Consider the following 25,288-nt stretch of genomic DNA (forward strand, 5'->3'; position numbering starts at 1 on the left):
AACACAACGCAATACAGCACATCACAACACAATACAATACAATACAATACAATACAATACAATACACACACACACACACAATAACTCAACCTGTGACCTCACTGTATCTTGCCTTGGACCAAAGAAAAAAGGGGGGAAAAAAGAGAAAAGGTTTGACCCGAAGTTTGAGTTTATTATGTGGATTATTATCATGTATCCGGTGGAATGATTTGTATAATACGACGTTCTCATTAATTAAATATGATGTAACTGATAGAAAAAATCGTACGTTCCATCGTTTCTTTGTTTGTGAAGCAGACTACCTATCTGCCTGTTTTGTGGGAGTTCGCACCTCTGTACACCACCTGGCTATAGTCACCCACTACCCACCCCTCTGTACACCACCTGGCTATAGTCACTACTCACCTCTGTACACCACCTGGCTATAGTCACCCACTACCCACCCCTCTGTACACCACCTGGCTATAGTCACTACTCACCTCTGTACACCACCTGGCTATAGTCACCCACTACCCACCCCTCTGTACACCACCTGGCTATAGTCACTACTCACCTCTGTACACCACCTGGCTATAGTCACCCACTACCCACCCCTCTGTACACCACCTGGCTATAGTCACTACTCACCTCTGTACACCACCTGGCTATAGTCACCCACTACCCACCCCTCTGTACACCACCTGGCTATAGTCACTACTCACCTCTGTACACCACCTGGCTATAGTCACCCACTACCCACCCCTCTGTACACCACCTGGCTATAGTCACTACTCACCTCTGTACACCACCTGGCTATAGTCACCCACTACCCACCCCTCTGTACACCACCTGGCTATATTCACTACTCACCTCTGTACACCACCTGGCTATAGTCACCCACTACCCACCCCTCTGTACACCACCTGGCTATAGTCACTACTCACCTCTGTACACCACCTGGCTATAGTCACCCACTACCCACCCCTCTGTACACCACCTGGCTATAGTCACTACTCACCTCTGTACACCACCTGGCTATAGTCACCCACTACTCACCCCTCTGTACACCACCTGGCTATAGTCACTACTCACCTCTGTACACCACCTGGCTATAGTCACTACTCACCTCTGTACACCACCTAGCTATAGTCACTACTCACCTCTGTACACCACCTGGCTATAGTCACTACTCACCTCTGTACACCACCTGGCTATAGTCACTACTCACCTCTGTACACCACCTGGCTATAGTCACCCACTACCCACCCCTCTGTACACCACCTAGCTATAGTCACTACTCACCTCTGTACACCACCTGGCTATAGTCACCCACTACTCACCCCTCTGTACACCACCTGGCTATAGTCACTCACTACTCACCCCTCTGTACACCACATGGCTACAGTCACCCACTACTCACCTCTGTACACCACCTGGCTATAGTCACCCACTACTCACCCCTCTGTACACCACCTAGCTATAGTCACCCACTACTCACCTCTGTACACCACCTGGCTATAGTCACCCACTACTCACCCCTCTGTACACCACCTAGCTATAGTCACCCACTACTCACCTCTGTACACCACCTGGCTATAGTCACCCACTACTCACCCCTCTGTACACCACCTAGCTATAGTCACCCACTACTCACCTCTGTACACCACCTGGCTATAGTCACCCACTACTCACCCCTCTGTACACCACCTAGCTATAGTCACCCACTACTCACCCCTCTGTACACCACATGGCTACAGTCACCCACTACTCACCCCTCTGTACACCACATGGCTAGTCACCCACTACTCACCTCTGTACACCACCTAGCTATAGTCACCCACTACTCACCCCTCTGTACACCACCTGGCTATAGTCACCCACTACTCACCCCTCTGTACACCACCTAGCTATAGTCACCCACTACTCACCCCTCTGTACACCACATGGCTAGTCACCCACTACTCACCCCTCTGTACACCACCTAGCTATAGTCACCCACTACTCACCCCTCTGTACACCACCTAGCTATAGTCACCCACTACTCACCCCTCTGTACACCACATGGCTAGTCACCCACTACCCACTGTGCCTTCAGTCGTGGTGCTGTGACAAATGCCACACATCCTCCTCTTGGAGGATCACAAGGGTGGGTGGGAGGAGGGGGAGTGGGTGGGAGGAGGGTGGGAGGAGGGGGAGTGGGTGGGAGGAGGGGGAGTGGGTGGGAGGAGGGGGAGCTACCGCCTTGTTCCAACACACTGTACACCCCAGGTCTATAAACCCAGGTGGAAACTAGGTGTATACCAGTATACACGTCAGTCAAATAACCAACAGATTGCTCACCCCTGGGTGTATAACCAGGTGTACAGAAGCACTTCTATCCAACGACCAACTTACCCCGGAGGAAATACCTCAGTGCAGACCAACCGAAAACCGATCGAGGTGAGACAGTCATCGACCTTGACCTTTAGGGAGGCGCACGAGAAACAATGTGATTGGTGGGAAAACAATTGCCCCGTACATCACAGGGGCTCGGAGAACACTTGGAGATTAAAAAAAAATTGTCCGACTATGTGCAGGAATATGGGTTGTTTTCCGTGTGAAAAAAGAACAAAAACAAAAGAAAAGAAAAAACAACAACAAAAAACAGACTGTGTATTTTATTTTTATTTAATTTTTTTTTTTAGTACAGCAATTTTGGCTGGTTTACATCTTCTCTTAGGATAATTATGATTGCAAAAAATTGGGATTTATGTTGGGGGGGTGGGGGTGGGGGGTAATGAAGGTAGGATGGGGGCGGGGGTGGGGGTGGAGTGTGTCTGTGTGTGTTTTCGGTGGGGATTTCCTTCACGTTGAATTAAACCAAACCATCTCCCGTATGTAGTCATGAAACTATAGTTATGTATAGTTATGTATGGTGATATTTCGTTCTGAAATTTTCTTCCGTCGTTACCAATCTGTCTGTTAGGCCCTATACCTGGTCGGGTCTGGTACAGATGGTCCGTATCGTCTGTCTGCCCCCCCCCCCCTCCCGCCCCTCCCCGCCCCACACCCGTCTAACTCTTTCATGATATGTCCCCCCCCCTCCAGCCCCCACACACCCATTAAGTGTACAGAGAGTCATCAGATTAAATTTGAACCTAGCTTGATAACTGATATTCAATAAACCCCGGGTTTTACGTACATTTCAATATCATATTAATAATTTTTTTTAAAGTAATTAATTTTAAAAAAAACCCAAATCCAGTGATCAAAAATATTTTCCTGCAAATAATTGACAATTTGGTATCCTCCCTCTCACCCTATTCCTCCCCCCTACCACCACCACCCCACCACAAAAAAAAAAAAAAAAAAAAAAGTTTTGCTGAGATGAAAACAGACCCGTATATCCATTTCAATTTCCAACTACAGATACCTGTGGTAGTTAGCAGAACTCAACAGAACTTGTGAGCAGACGACACTCAGGAAAATGACGTGGCCGGGTGGTTGACAGTATTGCACGGAGTTTATTTTGCAGTGATAGTAAAGTACGGACTTTACTGCAGTGACGCTATGCTGCTGAACATTTTCTACACACTGCAAGCGATGTTTATTATTTATGCCTGTTACTGAGATTTTCGAGGTAGTTTTCCAGACATATAAAGTGTGAAACAGAACGTCTTTTTCGTGACTTTCAAAATGAGCTCAGTTCAACAGACAGTGAGTGATGACTGAAACGACACAAACCCCGAGTTCACTTTCCCGCTGACCTGTGCAGGCCGTGTTGTGAGGGACCACAGCTGTGCAGTCAGCGTGACGTGCGGTCGGCCAGTGGTGAGTGCCCGGTAATGCCCTCTCCCTTTCAAAGTCGTTCTTGGAGATCAGCCGTTGACAATAGAACGCCGCTGGTGGTGGCCAGTCATATGGAACGAAGAAGAACAGTGTCAGAAACACTCGGGGGATCTTTAACGTGTGGAACGTGTGAAAATCGGTGACAGCCACGGTTTGGTCTGAACACGTTGGTGCAGCCAGGGTTGACTGTACTTGGAGGCCTACGTTAGTGGTTTATGTGATCGAAAAGAACAGTGTTTTGCGTGAAGATCTCCATTCAGTCCACACGATTTCTGCTTCTTCAGTGTGTATGTGTGTGGACGTGGAAAGACTTGTGCATTCATGTCATCATGGAAATCAGCTCATCTTTCAATTTGGATTAAAAGCTGTCGGCCTCGCGGGAAAGGTGAGTCGGTAGAATATGGTTGTTTTTGTATGTGTCTGTAAACTCTCCTCTCTCGGTCAAAAATCGATAGTGCAATATTTTCTTTCGTGGAAAAAACAACAAAACTAAGGAACGAAAATAACAGAAGACCCCCTGGCCCTGAAAACAAAACAAACGATCTCGTTCCGTTCGTCCCGTCTTTCTGACTCGGAACGAACATCGCCTTCCTTCACGCCGTGTCCGCTGTGTTGACGTCAGTGTGGTCACTGACAGGTGATGCTACGTGACACAAGTTGGTTGCTGTGGCCGACAACGTACACAGACTTCCCAGTTCTCTCAGCTGTTTGAAGAAGTTTGCTGGATGTATAACAACAACAACAACAACAATAACAATAATAATAATATGCAGGTTTATATAGCGCCGTACCCCATCTCAAATGGGGCTCACCGTGCTTTACAATAAGACATACAAATTTAAGACAAAGTGACATAAAAATATGTATAAAAGATAATTAATAGAATAAAAATGAAATAAAATAGAATAGAATAAAATAGATAAATGGACATAGTCTCGCATCACATTTGCTAAAATACATATTTCAGACTATCATACTAACGTGATTTTCAACTTTGTGGACAACTTTCAAGCTGGCACGGGACAGGGGTGGGTGGGGTGGGTGTGGGGCTGAGGGTGATGGGTGAGGTGTAGGGTGATGGATGGGGTGGATGGGTGATGAATGGGGTGGATGGGTGTCTGTCGGTAGAGCTGGCGGTCCAGGTAATGGGCTTGAATCATGGAGAGGAATGCTAGGCGTGCATCGTGACGTCAGGGAATCCTGTCACAGCCCACAGTAGGTACTGGTTTCCCAACACTAAACAGGGCGAAACAGGAGTCGGCGTGGTAGCTGCTCACAATGATCCTTTTATCGCAGTGGAGCTAATCGTCGCAGTTGTGATTCAATACAAGAAGTAGTAGTAGGTAGCTGTAGTTGTTATAGTAGCAGTACTAGGTAGCAGAGGTAGTTGTAGTGAGTTGCAGCAGCAGTTCCAGTAGTTAACAGCGGCAATTGTGTTGGTGATAGTAACAGCAACACCTTCGTAGCAAACAGCAGCACTTCAGTAGCACAGGATAGTGGCAGCAACAGTAGTAGCAGTAACGACAGCAACAGCATTAGAACTGAGCAGCAGTAACAGCAGCAGCAGTGGTAACACCAGCTTTGGCAGTAGTAACAACAGCAGTGGTAACACCAGCTTTGGCAGTAGTAACAACAGCAGCAGTGGTAACACCAGCTTTGGCAGCAGTAACAACAGCAGCAGTAGTGGTAACACCAGCTTTGGCAGTAGTAACAACAGTAGTAGTAACACCAGCTTTGGCAGCAGTAACAGCAGCAGTGGTAACACCAGCTTTGGCAGTAGTAACAACAGCAGTGGTAACACCAGCTTTGGCAGTAGTAACAACAGTAGTAGTAACACCAGCTTTGGCAGTAGTAACAACGGCAGCAGTGGTAACACCAGCTTTGGCAGTAGTAACAACGGCAGCAGTGGTAACACTAGCTTTGGCAGTAGTAACAACAGCAGCAGCAGTGGTAACACCAGCTTTGGCAGTAGTAACAGCAGCAGTGGTAACACCAGCTTTGGCAGTAGTAACAACAGTAGTGGTAACACCAGCTTTGGCAGTAGTAACAACAGTAGTGGTAACACCAGCTTTGGCAGTAGTAACAACAGTAGTAGTAACACCAGCTTTGGCAGCAGTAACAACAGCAGCAGTAACACCAGCTTTGGCAGTAGTAACAACAGCAGCAGTGGTAACACCAGCTTTGGCAGTAGTAACAACAGCAGCAGCAGTAACACCAGCTTTGGCAGTAGTAACAGCAGCAGCAGCAGTAGTAACACCAGGTTTGGCAGTAGTAACAACAGTAGTGGTAACACCAGCTTTGGCAGTAGTAACAGCAGCAGTGGTAACACCAGCTTTGGCAGCAGTAACAGCAGGAGGTCTACTGGGAACTGACCTAAACCAAAGCCTCACGACCCGTTTAGATTTACGTCAGATTATGTAACGTAACTGGGGGGAGGGGGGGTCTGCCCTGAATGAGCTTACGCTTGTTAACCGGTCCCTGTCATAAAAAACAAAAAAACAAAAAACAAAACAAAACAAAAAAAAGGGCTTCTGGTCGTCTGCACGTGGTGGATTTCCCACCACTCGTGTACATCATTAGTGCAGTTCAAAACAAATGTGCAAGGAACGTTTTTAAGTGCTGTGATTTCTGATGCGCGCACGCACTGACGCATGTCACACACACACACACACACACACACACACACACATACACACACACACGCGCGCGCGCGCGCGCGCGCGCGGAGAAGTGAAGGTGGTTTGTGAACGTCACACACACGTATCTTTACCTATCTCCCTACCCGGTGACCGAAAGAGTTTGTTTTTGAAATGAGGTCGGTAACCGTATCACGGCCGGCAGTGTGTGTGTGTGTGTGTGTGTGTGTGTGTGTGTGTGTGCCTTTGTTGGCTTAGTGTCAAGTTTGCCAAGCGTTGTGTTGTGAGCATCAGTTGTCTTTAATTTGTGTGTGCTCACACTGACACACACAAACAAAAATACGTCTGTATATATGAGCACGTGTCAGCAGCCATGTGGACTGGGTGTGTGCGTGTTGCTGTTGAATGGTGTGTGGTGTTGCTGTTGAATGGTGGTGTGTGGTGTTGCTGTTGAATGGTGTGTGGTGTTGCTGTTGAATGGTGTGTGGTGTTGCTGTTGATTGGTGTATGGTGTTGCTGTTGAATGGTGTGTGGTGTTGCTGTTGAATGGTGTGTTGCTGTTGAATGGTGTGTGGTGTTGCTGTTGAATGGTGTGTGATGTTGCTGTTGAATGGTGTGTGGTGTTGCTGTTGATTGGTGTGTGGTGTTGCTGTTGAATGGTGTGTGGTGTTGCTGTTGATTGGTGTGTTGCTGTTGAATGGTGTGTGGTGTTGCTGTTGATTGGTGTGTGGTGTTGCTGTTGATTGGTGTGTGGTGTTGCTGTTGATTGGTGTGTGGTGTTGCGGTGTTGCTGTTGAATGGTGTGTTGCTGTTGAATGGTGTGTGGTGTTGATTGGTGTGTGGTGTTGCTGTTGATTGGTGTGTGGTGTTGCTGTTGAATGGTGTGTGGTGTTGAATGGTGTGTTGCTGTTGAATGGTGTGTGGTGTTGATTGGTGTGTGGTGTTGAATGGTGTGTGGTGTTGCTGTTGATTGGTGTGTGGTGTTGATTGGTGTGTGGTGTTGCTGTTGATTGGTGTGTGGTGTTGCTGTTGATTGGTGTGTGGTGTTGATTGGTGTGTGGTGTTGAATGGTGTGTGGTGTTGAATGGTGTGTTGCTGTTGAATGGTGTGTGGTGTTGATTGGTGTGTGGTGTTGAATGGTGTGTGGTGTTGCTGTTGATTGGTGTGTGGTGTTGATTGGTGTGTGGTGTTGCTGTTGATTGGTGTGTGGTGTTGCTGTTGATTGGTGTGTTGCTGTTGATTGGTGTGTGGTGTTGCTGTTGATTGGTGTGTGGTGTTGCTGTTGATTGGTGTGTTGCTGTTGATTGGTGTGTTGCTGTTGATTGGTGTGTGGTGTTGCTGTTGATTGGTGTGTGGTGTTGCTGTTGATTGGTGTGTTGCTGTTGATTGGTGTGTGGTGTTGCTGTTGATTGGTGTGTGGTGTGTGGTGTTGCTGTTGATTGGTGTGTGGTGTTGCTGTTGATTGGTGTGTGGTGTTGCTGTTGATTGGTGTGTTGCTGTTGATTGGTGTGTTGCTGTTGATTGGTGTGTGGTGTTGAATGGTGTGTGGTGTTGAATGGTGTGTGGTGTTGAATGGTGTGTGGTGTTGCTGTTGATTGGTGTGTGGTGTTGATTGGTGTGTGGTGTTGAATGGTGTGTGGTGTTGAATGGTGTGTGGTGTTGATTGGTGTGTGGTGTTGAATGCTGTGTGGTGTTGATTGGTGTGTGGAGGCAGAGCCGTTCTTCACAAAGCTGGCAGAGTGACTAAGTCACGTGTTTGGAGATCTCTCCTTCACATAGAGCGGGTGGAGATCTCTCCTTCACACAGAGCGGGTGGAGATCTCTCCTTCACATAGAGCGGGTGGAGATCTCTCCTTCACACAGAGCGGGTGGAGATCTCTCCTTCACATAGAGCGGGTGGAGATCTCTCCTTCACACAGAGCGGGTGGAGATCTCTCCTTCACACAGAGCGGGTGGAGATCTCTCCTTCACATAGAGCGGGTGGAGATCTCTCCTTCACATAGAGCGGGTGGAGATCTCTCCTTCACATAGAGCGGGTGGAGATCGCTCCTTCACACAGGGCACCGTTCTTCACAAAGTGTGAAGTGTTTGGAGATCTCTTCTTCACACAGGGCAACGTTCTTCACAAAGCTGGCAATGCTTGAATTGTTTGGATATCTCTCCTTCACACAGGGCACCGTTCTTCACAAAGCTGGCAATGCTTGAAATGTTTGGAGATCTCTCCTTCACACAGAGCGGGTGGAGATCTCTCCTTCACACAGGGCACATGGCCTCTGACTGAGAGCACTGAACAGCACAATGGTTCTTTGTGTGGCTTGTGTTTACATAGCTTCTGGATACTCCATATTGGCACATTCACACGCGCGCGCGCACACACACACACACACACACACACTGTACTCACACACACACACACACACACACACACACACACACACTGTACTCAAACACACACACACACACACTGTACTCAAACACACACACACACACACACACACACACACACACACACACACACGTGACACACCTGTTGACACAGTCAATCCCGCCAGGTAAGACCTGTCCTGATAATATGATAGTGCACATAGCTTTACATTTCCCTAGACCTCTGACACGAAAGTGTATGGTCTTGTAATTGCGTCAAACAACTTTTAACGTTTTCAGTTTTCATAGGGTTACACTGACGGAGTATGAAGGGGCTTCATCCGCTGTCTGTCTGTATCAGAGTCTGTCTTTCTGCCTGCCTGTGTCTGTCTCTGTCCGTCTCTTTCTCATGTGACGCAGAGAGCATCATGGGTTTTCGTGACTGTGTCAAGGGCATGTTGACTGTACATTCAGAACAGTACACATGCGAACACACACACACACACACACACACACACACACACACACACACACACACACACAGAGGCATTTTCCAAAACATTACACGGATCCCAGAAATGTAATGTGATGAAGATTCAGCTACTCAGAGCCGTAGTCCACCCACTGATCCAGAACTAGAACACTCATGAAGCAGTTTGACACTGACGTGTTGCCACAGCCTTCACGACTCTTTCGTTATGACCTCCCTCTGAGCACAAACTGATTGCTGTGCACACATTGTGTCAGAGAAAGAGACGTTGTACCCCCCACGCCCCCCCCACCCCACACACACCCTTCCCACACACACCCTCTCCCCAGTCACAGACACACATAATGTCTGTTCCACTCAACACACACTCTAACACACCCACGGCCCTATAAATAAATATACGTGTTCGTGCAACACCTCAGCCGTGTGTGTTGTCTCCTCCACACCTCCACCACAGTCATGTCCACGCAAGGCTCACGGACCCGCGTGCACACACACACACACACACCTCACGTATATATGGACTGGTGTGTCTGTGTATGTGTGTGCCACACAATGAAGTATCTAAATGGGTCAGGGCCTGTCACCGTGTTGTCCTTGCTGTGTGTTGCGATGAGCGGAACTGGTGTGAAGAGCTGTTGTCCTGGGTGTTACTGTGATGTAACTGTCGTGTCAGCTGTTGTTCTGGGTGTTACTGTGAGGTAACTGTTGTGTCAGCTGTTGTTTTGGGTGTTACTGCGAGGTAACTGTTGTGTCAGCTGTTGTTCTGGGTGTTACTGTGAGGTAACTGTTGTGTCAGCTGTTGTTTTGGGTGTTACTGTGATGTAACTGTTGTGTCAGCTGTTGTTTTGGGTGTTACTGTGATGTAACTATTGTCAGCTGTTGTTTTGGGTGTTACTGTGATGTAACTATTGTCAGCTGTTGTTTTGGGTGTTACTGTGATGTAACTGTTGTGTCAGCTGTTGTTCTGGGTGTTACTGTGAGGTAACTGTTGTGTCAGCTGTTGTTCTGGGTGTTACTGTGAGGTAACTGTTGTGTCAGCTGTTGTTCTGGGTGTTACTGTGATGTAACTGTCGTGTCAGCTGTTGTTCTGGGTGTTACTGTGATGTAACTGTCGTGTCAGCTGTTGTTCTGGGTGTTACTGTGAGGTAACTGTTGTGTCAGCTGTTGTTCTGGGTGTTACTGTGAGGTAACTGTCGTGTGAGCTGTTGTTCTGGGTGTTACTGTGAGGTAACTGTTGTGTCAGCTGTTGTTCTGGGTGTTACTGTGATGTAACTGTTGTGTCAGCTGTTGTTCTGGGTGTTACTGTGATGTAACTATTGTCAGCTGTTGTTCTGGGTGTTACTGTGAGGTAACTGTCGTGTGAGCTGTTGTTCTGGGTGTTACTGTGAGGTAACTGTCGTGTGAGCTGTTGTTCTGGGTGTTACTGTGAGGTAACTGTTGTGTCAGCTGTTGTTCTGGGTGTTACTGTGATGTAACTGTTGTGTCAGCTGTTGTTCTGGGTGTTACTGTGATGTAACTGTCGTGTCAGCTGTTGTTTTGGGTGTTACTGTGAGGCAACTGTCGTGTCAGCTGTTGTTCTGGGTGTTACTGTGATGTAACTGTCGTGTCAGCTGTTGTTTTGGGTGTTACTGTGATGTAACTGTTGTGTCAGCTGTTGTTCTGGGTGTTACTGTGATGTAACTGTCGTGTCAGCTGTTGTTTTGGGTGTTACTGTGAGGCAACTGTCGTGTCAGCTGTTGTTCTGGGTGTTACTGTGATGTAACTGTCGTGTCAGCCGTTGTTCTGGGTGTTACTCTGATGTAACTGTCGTGTCAGCCGTTGTTCTGGGTGTTACTGTGATGTAACTGTCGTGTCAACTGTTGTTTTGGGTGTTACTGTGAGGTAACTGTCGTGTCAGCTGTTGTTTTGGGTGTTACTGTGAGGTAACTGTCGTGTGAGCTGTTGTTCTGGGTGTTACTGTGATGTAACTGTCGTGTGAGCTGTTGTTTTGGGTGTAACTGTGAGGTAACTGTTGTGTCAGCTGTTGTTCTGGGTGTTACTGTGATGTAACTGTTGTGTCAGCTGTTGTTCTGGGTGTTACTGTGATGTAACTGTCGTGTCAGCTGTTGTTCTGGGTGTTACTGTGATGTAACTGTCGTGTCAGCTGTTGTTCTGGGTGTTACTGTGAGGTAACTGTCGTGTGAGCTGTTGTTCTGGGTGACTGCTGTCTGAGAGATGTTTTGCTGTGGAGGAGACGTGTCTGGAAGACAAGCGTGTGCCGTCGACAGTGGCACGTGTTATGTGCAGTTTGTGGTCATGTTTGTGTTGGAGTTGTCACTTCTCCAAACATTCAGACCGCACAGGCAGGTATACTGGTGTTGATGACGGTTGGTGTGTGTGTGTGTGTGGATCGTTGCACCACGTGGAAACTGGACAGCAGACAGACAGGTTCTGGGGTCAGGTACTGACAGGAACTGAGTGTCAGCACGGTGTGTGACCCGTGAAAGCCCGGTCACTGCTGTGGCGAGTGGCGGCACTAGTTGTTTTGTTTTGTTTGTTTTTTTTACCTCAAGGGGCTGGCCACCAGCACTGTGCGTTGATCACGTACCTTGAAATAGGGAAGTGGATAACCCACCCGAACCTAAACACCCGGGATAGTACGTGTGTGCAACATTTTTTAGAGGCGGTGGCAGTGTGCAGGTCGTCAGTCCATGCAGACATATATTTATTTGAATACACTGTACATGTCAGTGGTGCAGAGCACTGATATATTTATTTGAACACACTGTACATGTCAGTGGTGCAGAGCACTGATATATTTATATGAACACACTGTACATGTCAGTGGTGCAGACCAGATATATTTATTTGAACACACTGTACATGTCAGTGGTGCAGAGCACTGATATATTTATATGAACACACTGTACATGTCAGTGGTGCAGACCAGATATATTTATTTGAACACACTGTACATGTCAGTGGTGCAGACCAGATATATTTATTTGAACACACTGTACATGTCAGTGGTGCAGAGCACTGATATATTTATTTGAACACACTGTACATGTCAGTGGTGCAGACCAGATATATTTATTTGAATACACTGTACATGTCAGTGGTGCAGAAGTGTGGAGTGGAGTGTTGGTTGTCAGTCAGTGGGGGGTGACTTTACTGCCTTCACGTCTTTAGCAGCACACCAAGGAAATGGTGTTTATCGCTCCGTCAGTTCCGGTTTTGAAATGGAATGCTCCACTGCTTTGAAGCGAACGTGTGCAGCCACAAGTATCTGTGTATCCATACACTGCTCTGAAGCGAAATTATCTGCAGCCACGACTATCGCGCACACATAAACGCTGGTAAAGACAGGACGCCACCTGGTCCCTTTATCTAATTAGGTTATGATTTGAACACGCCGGTGTGTGATTTACAGACCGTTTCCCCCCCTTAAAAACGAGTTCAGTATCGTTTATCAGTCAGCAGGCTTGTAAAGGGCGTGCTCTGAAGCGGCGACTTTCTAATCCAGAAAAGTGTTCTTCAGTGTTTTGGGCGGGTTTTTTTTTCACGCTTTGTGATATTTACACTCTCGCTGCGGAAGTCAGTCCAGGTGTGGATATTTGTGGACAGGTTTGACTCCTCGGGTTTGAAGTGAAGGAGGTATGACTGCCCGTGGTTTGAAGTGAAGGAGGTATGACTGTCCGTGGTTTGAAGTGAAGGAGGTATGACTGTCCGTGGTTTGAAGTGAAGGAGGTATGACTCCTCGTGTTTGAAGTGAAGGAGGTATGACTGCCCGTGGTTTGAAGTGAAGGAGGTATGACTCCTCGTGTTTGAAGTGAAGGAGGTATGACTCCTCGTGTTTGAAGTGAAGGAGGTATGACTGCCCGTGGTTTGAAGTGAAGGAGGTATGACTCCTCGTGTTTGAAGTGAAGGAGGTATGACTGCCCGTGGTTTGAAGTGAAGGAGGTATGACTCGTGTTTGAAGTGAAGGAGGTATGACTGCCCGTGGTTTGAAGTGCAGGAGGTATGACTCCCCATGGTTTGAAGTGAAGGAGGTATGACTCGTGTTTGAAGTGAAGGAGGTATGACTGCCCGTGGTTTGAAGTGAAGGAGGTATGACTGCCCGTGGTTTGAAGTGAAGGAGGTATGACTGCCCGTGGTTTGAAGTGAAGGAGGTATGACTGCCCATGGTTTGAAGTGAAGGAGGTATGACTGCCCATGGTTTGAAGTGCAGGAGGTATGATTGCCCGTGGTTTGAAGTGAAGGAGGTATGACTCCTCGTGTTTGAAGTGAAGGAGGTATGACTCCTCGTGTTTGAAGTGAAGGAGGTATGACTGCCCGTGGTTTGAAGTGAAGGAGGTATGACTGTCCGTGGTTTGAAGTGAAGGAGGTATGACTCCTCGTGTTTGAAGTGAAGGAGGTATGACTGCCCGTGGTTTGAAGTGAAGGAGGTATGACTGCACCAGCAAAGCGGGAAGTTGTGGTCCCGTGTGTCTGACCGACACTGGCGAGGTGGGGTGGAGTCACTGCGTCACGACAGTGCGTTCCCTGGCACGTGCAGGGCACACAGAAGGCACGCGTGGAATGTGGTTGTCTTGGCCCTGTTCACAGTCAGCACTGCTGGTGACTATTGTCACAGTACTGAGTGACACTGAGAGCTGCAGCCAGGAGGGTGTTCAGGGGGACTGCACTGCGTTGAGAGTGTGTGTGTGTGGAGGGGGGCTGCAGTAATCAGTGTGACGTGGAGTGTGTGTGGAGGGGGGCTGCAGTCATCAGTGTGACGTGGAGTGTGGTGGAGGGGGGTGTGACGTGGAGGGGGGTGGAGGTGGGGGACAGCCAAGTGATGACGACAGGAGTGCTGTGCGTGTCATGATCAGGAGTACCGCCATGTATCACTCGCCACCTCCACCCTCACCCAGAAGGTAAACGTGTGTGTGTGTGTGTGTGCCAGTGTGTCTGTGTATGTGCCTGTGTGTGTGTGTGTGTGTGTGCCAGTGTGTCTGTGTATGTGCCTCTGTGTGTGTGTGTGTGTGTGTGTGTGTGTGTGTGTGTGTGCATACACTGTATGAGACCAAGAAGGAGAGAGAGAGAGAGACAGAGTTGTCACTGTTTCACGTTAACAGTCGGGGTGTGAAGCACAGTCAGAATGTTGTGTTTCCAGAGAACGTTGTGATGGTATCACACTGAGCTCTCGAGGTGCTGAAAACCTCGTGAAAGCAGTGTGCAGGTCGGGTGTGTGTGTGTGTGTGTGTGTGTGTGTGTGTGTGTGTGTGTTTGTCTCTGTGTGTGTGTGTGTGATGTGTGTGTGTGTGTTTGCAGTCTATGTGTGTGTGATGTGAGTGTGTGTGTGTGTGTTTGTCTGTGTGTGTGTGTGTGTGATGTGTGTGTGTGTGTGTGTGTGTGTGTGTGTGTGTGTGTGTTTGCAGTCTATGTTTGTGTGATGTGTGTGTGTGAGAGACAGAGACAGACAGAGAGACAGAGAACTTGTCAAATAACCAACAGCTGACTGCAACAGCTCAGTCCATGAATGGCTGTAGGACTGATGATGTAAATGAGGTAGCCACCATGGATGGCTGTAGGACTGATGATGTAAATGAGGTAGCCACCATGAATGGCTGTAGGACTGATGATGTGAATGAGGTAGCCGCCATGAATGGCTGTAGGACTGATGATGTAAATGAGGTAGCCACCATGGATGGCTGTAGGACTGATGATGTAAATGAGGTAGCCACCATGGATGGCTGTAGGACTGATGATGTAAATGAGGTAGCCACCATGAATGGCTGTAGGACTGATGATGTGAATGAGGTAGCCGGCATGAATGGCTGTAGGACTGATGATGATGTAAATGAGGTAGCCACCATGAATGGCTGTAGGACTGATGATGTGAATGAGGTAGCCGCCATGAATGGCTGTAGGACTGATGATGTAAATGAGGTAGCCACCATGAATGGCTGTAGGACTGATGACGTGAATGAGGTAGCCGCCATGAATGGCTGTAGGACTGATGATGATGTGAATGAGGTAGCCGCCATGAATGGCTGTAGGACTGATGATGATGTGAATGAGGTAGCCCCCATGAATGGCTGTAGGACTGATGATGATGTAAATGAGGTAGCCACCATGAATGGCTGTAGGACTGATGATGATGTGAATGAGGTAGCCGCCATGAATGGCTGTAGGACTGATGATGATGTGAATGAGGTAGCCGCCATGAATGGCTGTAGGACTGATGATGATGTAAATGAGGTAGCCACCATGAATGGCTGTAGGACTGATGATGATGTGAATGAGGTAGCCGCCATGAATGGCTGTAGGACTGATGATGATGTGAATGAGGTAGCCGCCATGAATGGCTGTAGGACTGATGATGTAAATGAGGTAGCCACCATGAATGGCTGTAGGACTGATGATGTGAATGAGGTAGCCGCCATGAATGGCTGTAGGACTGATGATGATGTGAATGAGGTAGCCACCATGAATGGCTGTAGGACTGATGATGTGAATGGCTGTAGGACTGATGATGTGAATGAGGTAGCCGCCATGAATGGCTGTAGGACTGATGATGATGTAAATGAGGTAGCCACCATGAATGGCTGTAGGACTGATGATGTGAATGGCTGTAGGACTGATGATGTGAATGAGGTAGCCGCCATGAATGGCTGTAGGACTGATGATGATGTGAATGAGGTAGCCACCATGAATGGCTGTAGGACTGATGATGTGAATGGCTGTAGGACTGATGATGTGAATGAGGTAGCCGCCATGAATGGCTGTAGGACTGATGATGATGTGAATGAGGTAGGCGCCATGAATGGCTGTAGGACTGATGATGTGAATGAGGTAGCCGCCATGAATGGCTGTAGGACTGATGATGTGAATGAGGTAGCCGCCGTGTAGTATCCAGTTATTGTCAATGAACTGCCGGTACAGATGATTGTCAGTAAACTGCCCGTACACATGATTGTCAGTGAACTGTCGGTACAAATGATTGTCAGTGAATTGAGGTTAGGAACTGGTCAGTGTGAATGAGGTATGAGCTGATGAGGAAGTTAGTGAGTACCAGGCATTATGAATGAGGTATGAGCTGATGAGGAAGTTAGTGAGTACCAGGCATTATGAATGAGGTAGGAGGTGATGAGGAAGTTAGTGAGTACCAGGCATTATGAATGATGTAGGAGGTGATGAGGAAGTTAGTGAGTACCAGGCATTATGAATGAGGTAGGAGGTGATGAGGAAGTTAGTGAGTACCAGGCATTATGAATGAGGTAGGAGGTGATGAGGAAGTTAGTGAGTACCAGGCATTATGAATGAGGTAGGAGGTGATGAGGAAGTTAGTGAGCAGGGATTGTCCGGTGTGAGAGGTCTGTCCACACAGTGACTACACCACAACATGACAGGGATTACAGTGACTACACCACAACATGACAGGGATTACAGTGACTACACCACAACATGACAGGGGTTACAGTGACTACACCACAACATGACAGGGATTGTCCGGTGTGAGAGGTCTGTCCACACAGTGACTACACCAGAACATGACAGGGATTACAGTGACTACACCACAACATGACAGGGATTACAGTGACTACACCACATGACAGGGGTTACAGTGACTACACCACAACATGACAGGGATTGTCCGGTGTGAGAGGTCTGTTCACACAGTGACTACACCACAACATGACAGGGATTACAGTGACTACACCACAACATGACAGGGGTTGTCCGGTGTGAGAGGTCTGTCCACACAGTGACTACACCAGAACATGACAGGGATTACAGTGACTACACCACAACATGACAGGGATTGTCCGGTGTGAGAGGTCTGTCCACACAGTGACTACACCACAACATGACAGGGATTACAGTGACTACACCAGAACATGACAGGGATTACAGTGACTACACCACAACATGACAGGGATTGTCCGGTGTGAGAGGTCTGTCCACACAGTGACTACACCACAACATGACAGGGATTGTCCGGTGTGAGAGGTCTGTCCACACAGTGACTACACCACAACATGACAGGGATTACAGTGACTACACCACAACATGACAGGGATTACAGTGACTACACCACAACATGACAGGGATTACAGTGACTACACCACAACATGACAGGGATTACAGTGACTACACCACAACATGACAGGGATTGTGCGTTAATCGTTACACAGGCGCCTGACGTTGGTCTCTTCTTTTTGTTAAACTGAAGGAGGAAGAGAGGAGGATCAGGAGGATGAGTGGTGTGTACGTGCATGGCTGCACACATGTGTATGTGAGGGAAAGGGGGGAGACACAGAGAGACACGGACATGTTTAATGTACACACACTTTATTTGTGTTACACACACACACACACACACACACATACATACATACATACACAGACACACACACACACACACACACACACACACACACACACACACACTGACACACAGACACACACACACTGACACACAGACACACACACACACAATTTCTTCCCCCACCATTCCATCACCACACGCACCTCCACCTTCTCCCTTTCCCGTCCACCCTCCCCTCCTTTCACCTCCACCCTTCCTCAGGCACACACACAGGTGAGAAAGTGTCACAAGGTGAAGCAGAGGTGTGTGTACCGTGTACTGTATACATGTATCATAAAGCGTTGGTCATGTATGGTGAACCACAGACATACAGCAAAGTGTTGGTGAGGCCTGAGCCGTGTCACACCACTGTCACGTCACATGTCACAACGACGTCACGTCACATGTCACAACGTGTTGGTGAGGCCTGAGCCGTGTCACACCACTGTCACGTCACATGTCACAACGACGTCACGTCACATGTCACAACGTGTTGGTGAGGCTTGAGCCGTGTCACACCACTGTCACGTCACATGTCACAACAACGTGTTGGTGAGGCCTGAGCCGTGTCACACCACTGTCACGTCACATGTCACAACAACGTGTTGGTGAGGCTTGAGCCGTGTCACACCACTGTCACGTCACATGTCACAACAACGTGTTGGTGAGGCTTGAGCCGTGTCACACCACTGTCACGTCACATGTCACAACAACGTGTTGGTGAGGCTTGAGCCGTGTCACACCACTGTCACGTCACATGTCACACCACTGTCACGTCACATGTCACAACGTGTTGGTGAGGCCTGAGCCGTGTCACACCACTGTCACGTCACATGTCACAACAACGTGTTGGTGAGGCCTGAGCCGTGTCACACCACTGTCACGTCACATGTCACAACAACGTGTTGGTGAGGCTTGAGCCGTGTCACACCACTGTCACGTCACATGTCACACCACTGTCACGTCACATGTCACAACAACGTGTTGGTGAGGCCTGAGCCGTGTCACACCACTGTCACGTCACATGTCACAACAACGTGTTGGTGAGGCCTGAGCCGTGTCACACCACTGTCACGTCACATGTCACAACAACGTGTTGGTGAGGCTTGAGCCGTGTCACACCACTGTCACGTCACATGTCACCACGACGGATCCCTGCAGCCCTGGGGCTGGTATATATACTGGGCGCTGACAGCTCAAAGCTGTACAGTTCTGACAGCTCAAAACTGTACACGTCTGACAGCTCAAAGCTGTACACTTCTGACTGTACAGTTCTGACAGCTCGAAGCTGTACAGTCTGAAATCTTTTCAGTTCTGACAGCTCGAAGCTGTACAAGTCTGACAGCTCAATGCTTTACTGTTCTGACAGCTCAATGCTTTACAGTTCTGACAGCTCAATGCTTTACTGTTCTGACACCTCAATGCTGTACAGGTCTGACAGCTGAATGCTTTACTGTTCTGACAGCTCAATGCTGTACAGGTCTGACAGCTGAATGCTTTACTGTTCTGACAGCTCAATGCTTCACAGGTCTGACAGCTCAATGCTGTACAGGTCTGACAGCTTAATGCTGTACAGGTCTGACAGCTCAATGCTTTACAGTTCTGACAGCTCGAAGCTGTACAGGTCTGACAGCTCAAAGCTTTACGGCTGTTCTGACAGCTTAATGCTTTACCGTTCTGACAGCTCAATGCTGTACAGGTCTGACACTGAGCTCACTGCTGTATAGTTCTGACAGCTCGAAGCTGTACAGTTCACAGCATGAGTTGTCTGTATTGTGCGGGAGGAGGAGAGGGGAGGGCGTGTCTTTCTTTCGAGCACGCACACACACACAAACGCATACACACACACACACACACACACACACACACACACACACACACACACACACACTTCGTTACACACACACATACACATATGTACACACCGGCACACACACGCACACACATACACACACACACACACACACACACACACACACACACACACACTCACACACACATCGTTACACACATCGTTACACACACATACACATGTGTACACACCAGCACACACACACATCGTTACACACACACATATGTACACACCAGCACACACACACACACACACACACACACACACACATCGTTACACACACATACACATGTGTACACACCAGCACACACACACACACACATCGTTACACACACACATACACATATGTACACACCAGCACACACACACACACACACACACACACACACACACTGACGGAGACGGGTGGTGACAGTCTGGATAAACACTGCATTGTAATCAGACAAACAGACAGACAGCAGGAGACAAACTGTGCACACAGGTACTTTACTTCTCACATACACAAGCACACCGACCAAGAAAACGTCAATCAACCAACCAACCGACTGATTGCAGTGTCCGTATCCACAACGGTAAGCTCATTGTGCCCCAGTCCCCCGCACCCTTCCCCTTTCACCCCCTATCACCCCCACCCCGGGTATCTCTTGTGTCTGCCACTGAAGACTGATAGCCGCACACAACACGAAATCTTTTCACCGCGTCCGCCCCAAATAAACAACAGGGACGACCGCACCTCTCTTGGTGGGGATGAAGAGGAAACAAAAACCTATCACAGTATCAGTGACGAAACAGAAAACACCGCCAAAAAACAAAACAGAACACCCCCTCTTCACAAAAAAGCAGGAGAAACTCAACATAGAAAAGCTGTTTGTTATCAGTGACGCCGCTCTAAGTGGCTCTTGTCTGTCCGCGGTTCGGCATGATGGGGGTGGGGGGAAGATGAATGGGGAGGAAGGGAAGGGGGGGGAGGGGCAGAGGGAAGTGAGGGTGGGAGGAGGGGGCAGGAAGTTCACACACACACACACACACACACACACACGCACACAAACAAGCAAACACACACACACACGCACGCACGCACGCACGCACGCACGCACACACACACGCACACACACACACACACACACACACACACACACACGCGCATACACAAACAAGCAAACACACACACACACACACACACACACACACCTTCATACACGCACACGCAAACGGCACGCACGTCTCCAGGAATTAGTTGAGGCACGATGCAGAACCTTTTCCCATTAACACTGACCTCTTCCTCAACTGAAAGCCCCCTCGCTCTTCCCCCTCACCCCTCCGCCTCCCCTTCCCTCCTCTCCCCTCTCTTTGCCAAGGTTGTCTGACGTAATCACTTACCATTCATCACAATTAGCTGCATGCTTATCAACTCGCATACCTCTTCCTATGCACACGTGCATGCACGCACGCATAGACGCATGCGGGCACGCAGGGCACATACACACAGATACACAAACACGCACACACACACACACAGACACACAGACAAAGACACACAGATTCAAACAGAGAGAGAGAGAGAGAGAGAGTTAGTTAGTTCACACCATGGATTTGGGTCTGTAAGTTCCCACTTTAAACTGGTGTTCGTGTTGCAAACTCAAAATAGCTGCTCCCTTTTTGGTTTGGGTTTTTCTTCCTTCCTCAATTTCTGTCCGTGGTCGTTAGGGCTAAAAGTACGAAGACTGATTTTATGTCTTGTTTATAATGTATATCTTTCTTATTTGTCAGTCAGTCTGCCTACCAGTCTGTCAGTCTGTCTGCCTACCTGTCTGTCAGTCAGTCTGCCTACCTGTCACTCAGTCTGTCTGCCTGTCTGTCAGTCTGTCTGCCTACCTGTCTGTCAGTCTGTCTGCCTACCTGTCTGTCAGTCAGTCTGCCTATCTCTCAGTCAGTCTGCCTACATGTCTGTCAGTCAGTCTGCCTACCTGTCACTCAGTCTGTCTGCCTACCTGTCTGTCAGTCAGTCTGCCTACCTGTCACTCAGTCTGTCTGCCTACCTGTCTGTCAGTCAGTCTGCCTATCTATCTGTCTGTCAGTCAGTCTGCCTACCTGTCTGTCAGTCAGTCTGCCTATCTGTCTGTCAGTCAGTCTGCCTACCTGTCTGTCAGTCAGTCTGCCTATCTGTCACTCAGTCTGTCTGCCTACCTGTCTGTCAGTCTGTGCCTATCTGTCTGTCAGTCTGTCTGCCTATCTGTCTGTCAGTCTGCCTACCTGCCTGTCAATCTGTCGGCCCATCTGTCTGTCAGTCTGTCTGCCTATCTGTCTGTCAGTCTGTCTGCCTATCTGTCTGTCAGTCAGTCTGCCTACCTGTCTGTCAGTCTGTCTGTCAGTCAGTCTGCCTACCTGTCTGTCAGTCAGTCTGCCTACCGGTCTGTCAGTCAGTCTGCTTACCTGTCTGTTAGTCTGTCTGCCTATGTGTCTGTCAGTCAGTCTGCCCATCTGTCTGTCAGTCAGTCTGCCTATCTGTCTGTCAGTCAGTCTGCCTATCTCTCTGCCTACCTGTCTGTCAGTCACTCTGCCTACCTGTCTGTCAGTCACTCTGCCTACCTGTCTGTCAGTCAGTCTGTCAGTCACCCCTCCTGACCTCCCTCTGTACCCCACTTGTCCCCCCTCCTCCACACCCCACTCTCTCCCCCCTCCTCCACACTCACCTCTCTCTGCCCCTCCTCCACACTCCCCCCTCTGCCCCTCCTCCACACTCCCCCCTCTGCCCCTCATCCACACCCCCCCCTTTCCCCCTCCTCCACACCCCCTCCCCTCTCTGTCCCGTCTCTCTTCCTCCTCTCTCAAAGGAGGTGAATTAAAACTGATAACAACATAACCTATCTCACCATGGCGGCAGCAAGACGCTTGCCTTTATGTTTTCTTTCTGGTCGGCTTCAGTCTCAGAGCTTCCCTCTGTACTGCTGACTGACAGCTGAGTTACACATCATCTGGGTGCATGATATTGTGGCTCCTCCTCTCTCTGTCTCCCTCCCTCCTCTCTGTCTCCCTCCCTCCTCTCTGTCTCCCTCCCTCCATCCTCACCCCCTCTCTGTCTCCCTCCCTCCTCTCTGTCTCCCTCCCTCCATCCTCACCCTCTCTCTGTCTCCCTCCCTCCTCTCTCTGTCTCCCTCCCTCCTCTCTGTCTCCCTCCCTCCATCCTCACCCTCTCTCTGTCTCCCTCCATCCTCACCCTCTCTCTGTCTCCCTCCTCTCTGTCTCCCTCCCTCCTCTCTGTCTCTCTCCCTCCATCCTCACCCTCTCTCTGTCTCCCTCCCTCCTCTCTGTCTCCCTCCATCCTCTCTGTCTCCCTCCCTCCATCCTCACCCTCTCTCTGTCTTCTCTCTCCCTCCATCCTCACCCTCTCTCTGTCTTCTCTCTCCCTCCCTCCTCTCTGTCTCCCTCCCTCCTCTCTGTCTCCCTCCATCCTCTCTGTCTCCCTCCCTCCATCCTCACCCTCTCTCTGTCTCCCTCCCTCCTCTCTCCCTCCATCCTCACCCTCTGTCTCTCTCCCTCCCTCCTCTCTCCCTCCATCCTCACCCTCTCTCTGTCTCCCTCCCTCCATCCTCACCCTCTCTCTGTCTCCCTCCCTCCTCTCTGTCTCCCTTCCTCCGTCCTCACCCTCTCTCTGTCTCCCTCCATCCTCACCCTCTCTCTGTCTCTCTCCCTCCCTCCTCTCTCCCTCCATCCTCACCCTCTCTCTGTCTCCCTCCCTCCATCCTCACCCTCTCTCTGTCTCCCTCCCTCCATCCTCACCCTCTCTCTGTCTCCCTCCATCCTCTCTGTCTCCCTTCCTCCTCTCTCTGTCTCCCTCCCTCCTCTCTGTCTCCCTCCATCCTCACCCTCTGTCTCCCTCCCTCCTCTGTCTCCCTTCCTCCATCCTCACCCTCTCTGTCTCCCTCCCTCCTCTGTGTCTCCCTCCCTCCAACCTCACCCTCTCAGTTTCATCCCTCCCTCCTCTCTCTGTCTCCCTCCCTCCTCTCTCTGTCCCTCCCTCCTCTCTGTCTCCCTCCCTCCTCTCTGTGTCTCCCTCCCTCCAACCTCACCCTCTCAGTTTCATCCCTCCCTCCTCTCTGTCTCCCTCCCTCCTCTCTGTCTCCCTCCCTCCTCTCTGTCTCCCTCCCTCCCTCTCTCTGTTTCCCTCCTCTCTCTGTCTCCCTCCCTCCTCTCTGTCTCCCTCCCTCCTCTCTGTCTCCCTCCTCTCTCTGTCTCCCTCCTCTGTCTCCTTCCCTCCTCTCTGTCTCCCTCCCTCCTCTCTGTCTCCCTCCTCTGTCTCCCTCCTCTCTCTGTCTCCCTCCCTCCTCTCTGTCTCCCTCCTCTCTCTGTCTCCCTCCCTCCTCTCTCTGTCTCCCTCCCTCCTCTGTCTCCCTCCCTCCTCTCTCTGTCTCCCTCCCTCCTCTCTGTCTCCCTCCTCTCTCTGTCTCCCTCCCTCCTCTGTGTCTCCCTCCTCTCTCTGTCTCCCTCCCTCCTCTCTGTCTCCCTCCCTCCTCTCTGTCTCCCTCCTCTCTCTGTCTCCCTCCCTCCTCTGTCTCCCTCCCTCCTCTCTGTCTCCCTCCTCTCTCTGTCTCCCTCCCTCCTCTCTCTGTCTCCCTCCCTCCTCTCTGTCTCCCTCCCTCCTCTCTCTGTCTCCCTCCTCTCTCTGTCTCCCTCCCTCCTCTCTGTCTCCCTCCCTCCTCTCTGTCTCCCTCCTCTCTCTGTCTCCCTCCTCTCTCTGTCTCCCTCCTCTCTCTGTCTCCCTCCCTCCTCTCTCTGTCTCCCTCCTCTCTCTGTCTCCCTCCCTCCTCTCTGTCTCCCTCCTCTCTCTGTCTCCCTCCCTCCTCTCTCTGTCTCCCTCCCTCCTCTCTGTCTCCCTCCTCTCTCTGTCTCCCTCCCTCCTCTCTCTGTCTCCCTCCCTCCTCTCTGTCTCCCTCCCTCCTCTCTGTCTCCCTCCATCCTTCACCCTTTCGCTCCCCTGTCTCAGCAAATCAGTGAATCAGCCAGTCAGTCAATAAATCAATGAATCAGCCAGTCAGTCAATAAATCAATGAATCAGCCAGTCAGTCAATAAATCAGTCAATCAGCCAGTCAGTCAGTCAATAGATCAATCAATCAGCCAGTCAGTCAACAAATCAGTCAATCAGCCAGTCAGTTAACAAATCAATCAATCAGCCAGCCAGTCAGTCAATGAATCAGCCAGTCAGTCAGTCAATAAACCAATAAGTCAGTCAATAAATCAATCAATCAGCCAGTTAGTCAACAAATCAGTCAGTCAGTCAATGAATCAACCAGTCAGTCAATAAATCAATCAATCAGCCACTCAGTCAATGAATCAGCCAGTCACTCAGTCAATCAATCAGCCAGTCAGTCAATAAATCAATCAATCAGCAGAGTCAGTCAATGAATCAGCCAGTCACTCAGTCAATAAATCAATCAATCAATCAATCAGCCAGTCAGTCAATCAATCAATCAATCAATCAGCCAGTCAGTCGATAAATCAATCAATCAGCCAGTCAGTCAGTAAATCAATGAATCAGCCAGTCAGTCAGTAAATCAGTCATTCAGCCAATCAGTCAATAAAAAAAATCAATCAATCAACCAGTCAGTCAATAAATCGATCAATCTGCCAGTCAGTCAATAAATCAACCAGCTAGTCAGTCAGTCAATAAATCAATCAATCAGCCAGTCAGTCAATAAATCAATCAATTAGCCAGTCAGCCAATAAAAAGGATGGATTAAAAAAAAAGTCAGATAAACAGATAAGAATGGTCCATGCGTGTACTGGTATTATTTTACCAAAT

General features: G+C 49.3%; 1 protein-coding gene across 3 annotated transcripts in view; it reads left to right on the forward strand.

Annotated features, from left to right (window-relative positions):
* The first annotated feature begins 3,486 nt into the window (after window positions 1-3,486).
* Window positions 3,487-25,288, forward strand: part of LOC143276324 (breast cancer anti-estrogen resistance protein 3-like) — a 93,900-nt gene continuing 72,098 nt past the window's right edge. Inside the window, exons 1-2 of one of the 3 annotated variants that reach the window (XM_076580837.1) lie at window positions 13,108-13,635; window positions 13,697-14,198. In XM_076580837.1, coding sequence (XP_076436952.1) covers window positions 14,146-14,198 — 53 coding nt within the window. In that variant the 5' untranslated portion in view covers window positions 13,108-13,635; window positions 13,697-14,145. Of the gene's footprint in view, window positions 4,193-13,107; window positions 14,199-25,288 lie in introns of those variants that run through there. The other 2 variants (XM_076580839.1, XM_076580836.1) reach the window with 2 other exon arrangements.

The sequence above is a fragment of the Babylonia areolata genome, chromosome 31 (assembly GCF_041734735.1).
Source record: "Babylonia areolata isolate BAREFJ2019XMU chromosome 31, ASM4173473v1, whole genome shotgun sequence".
Lineage (NCBI taxonomy): Eukaryota > Metazoa > Mollusca > Gastropoda > Neogastropoda > Buccinidae > Babylonia > Babylonia areolata.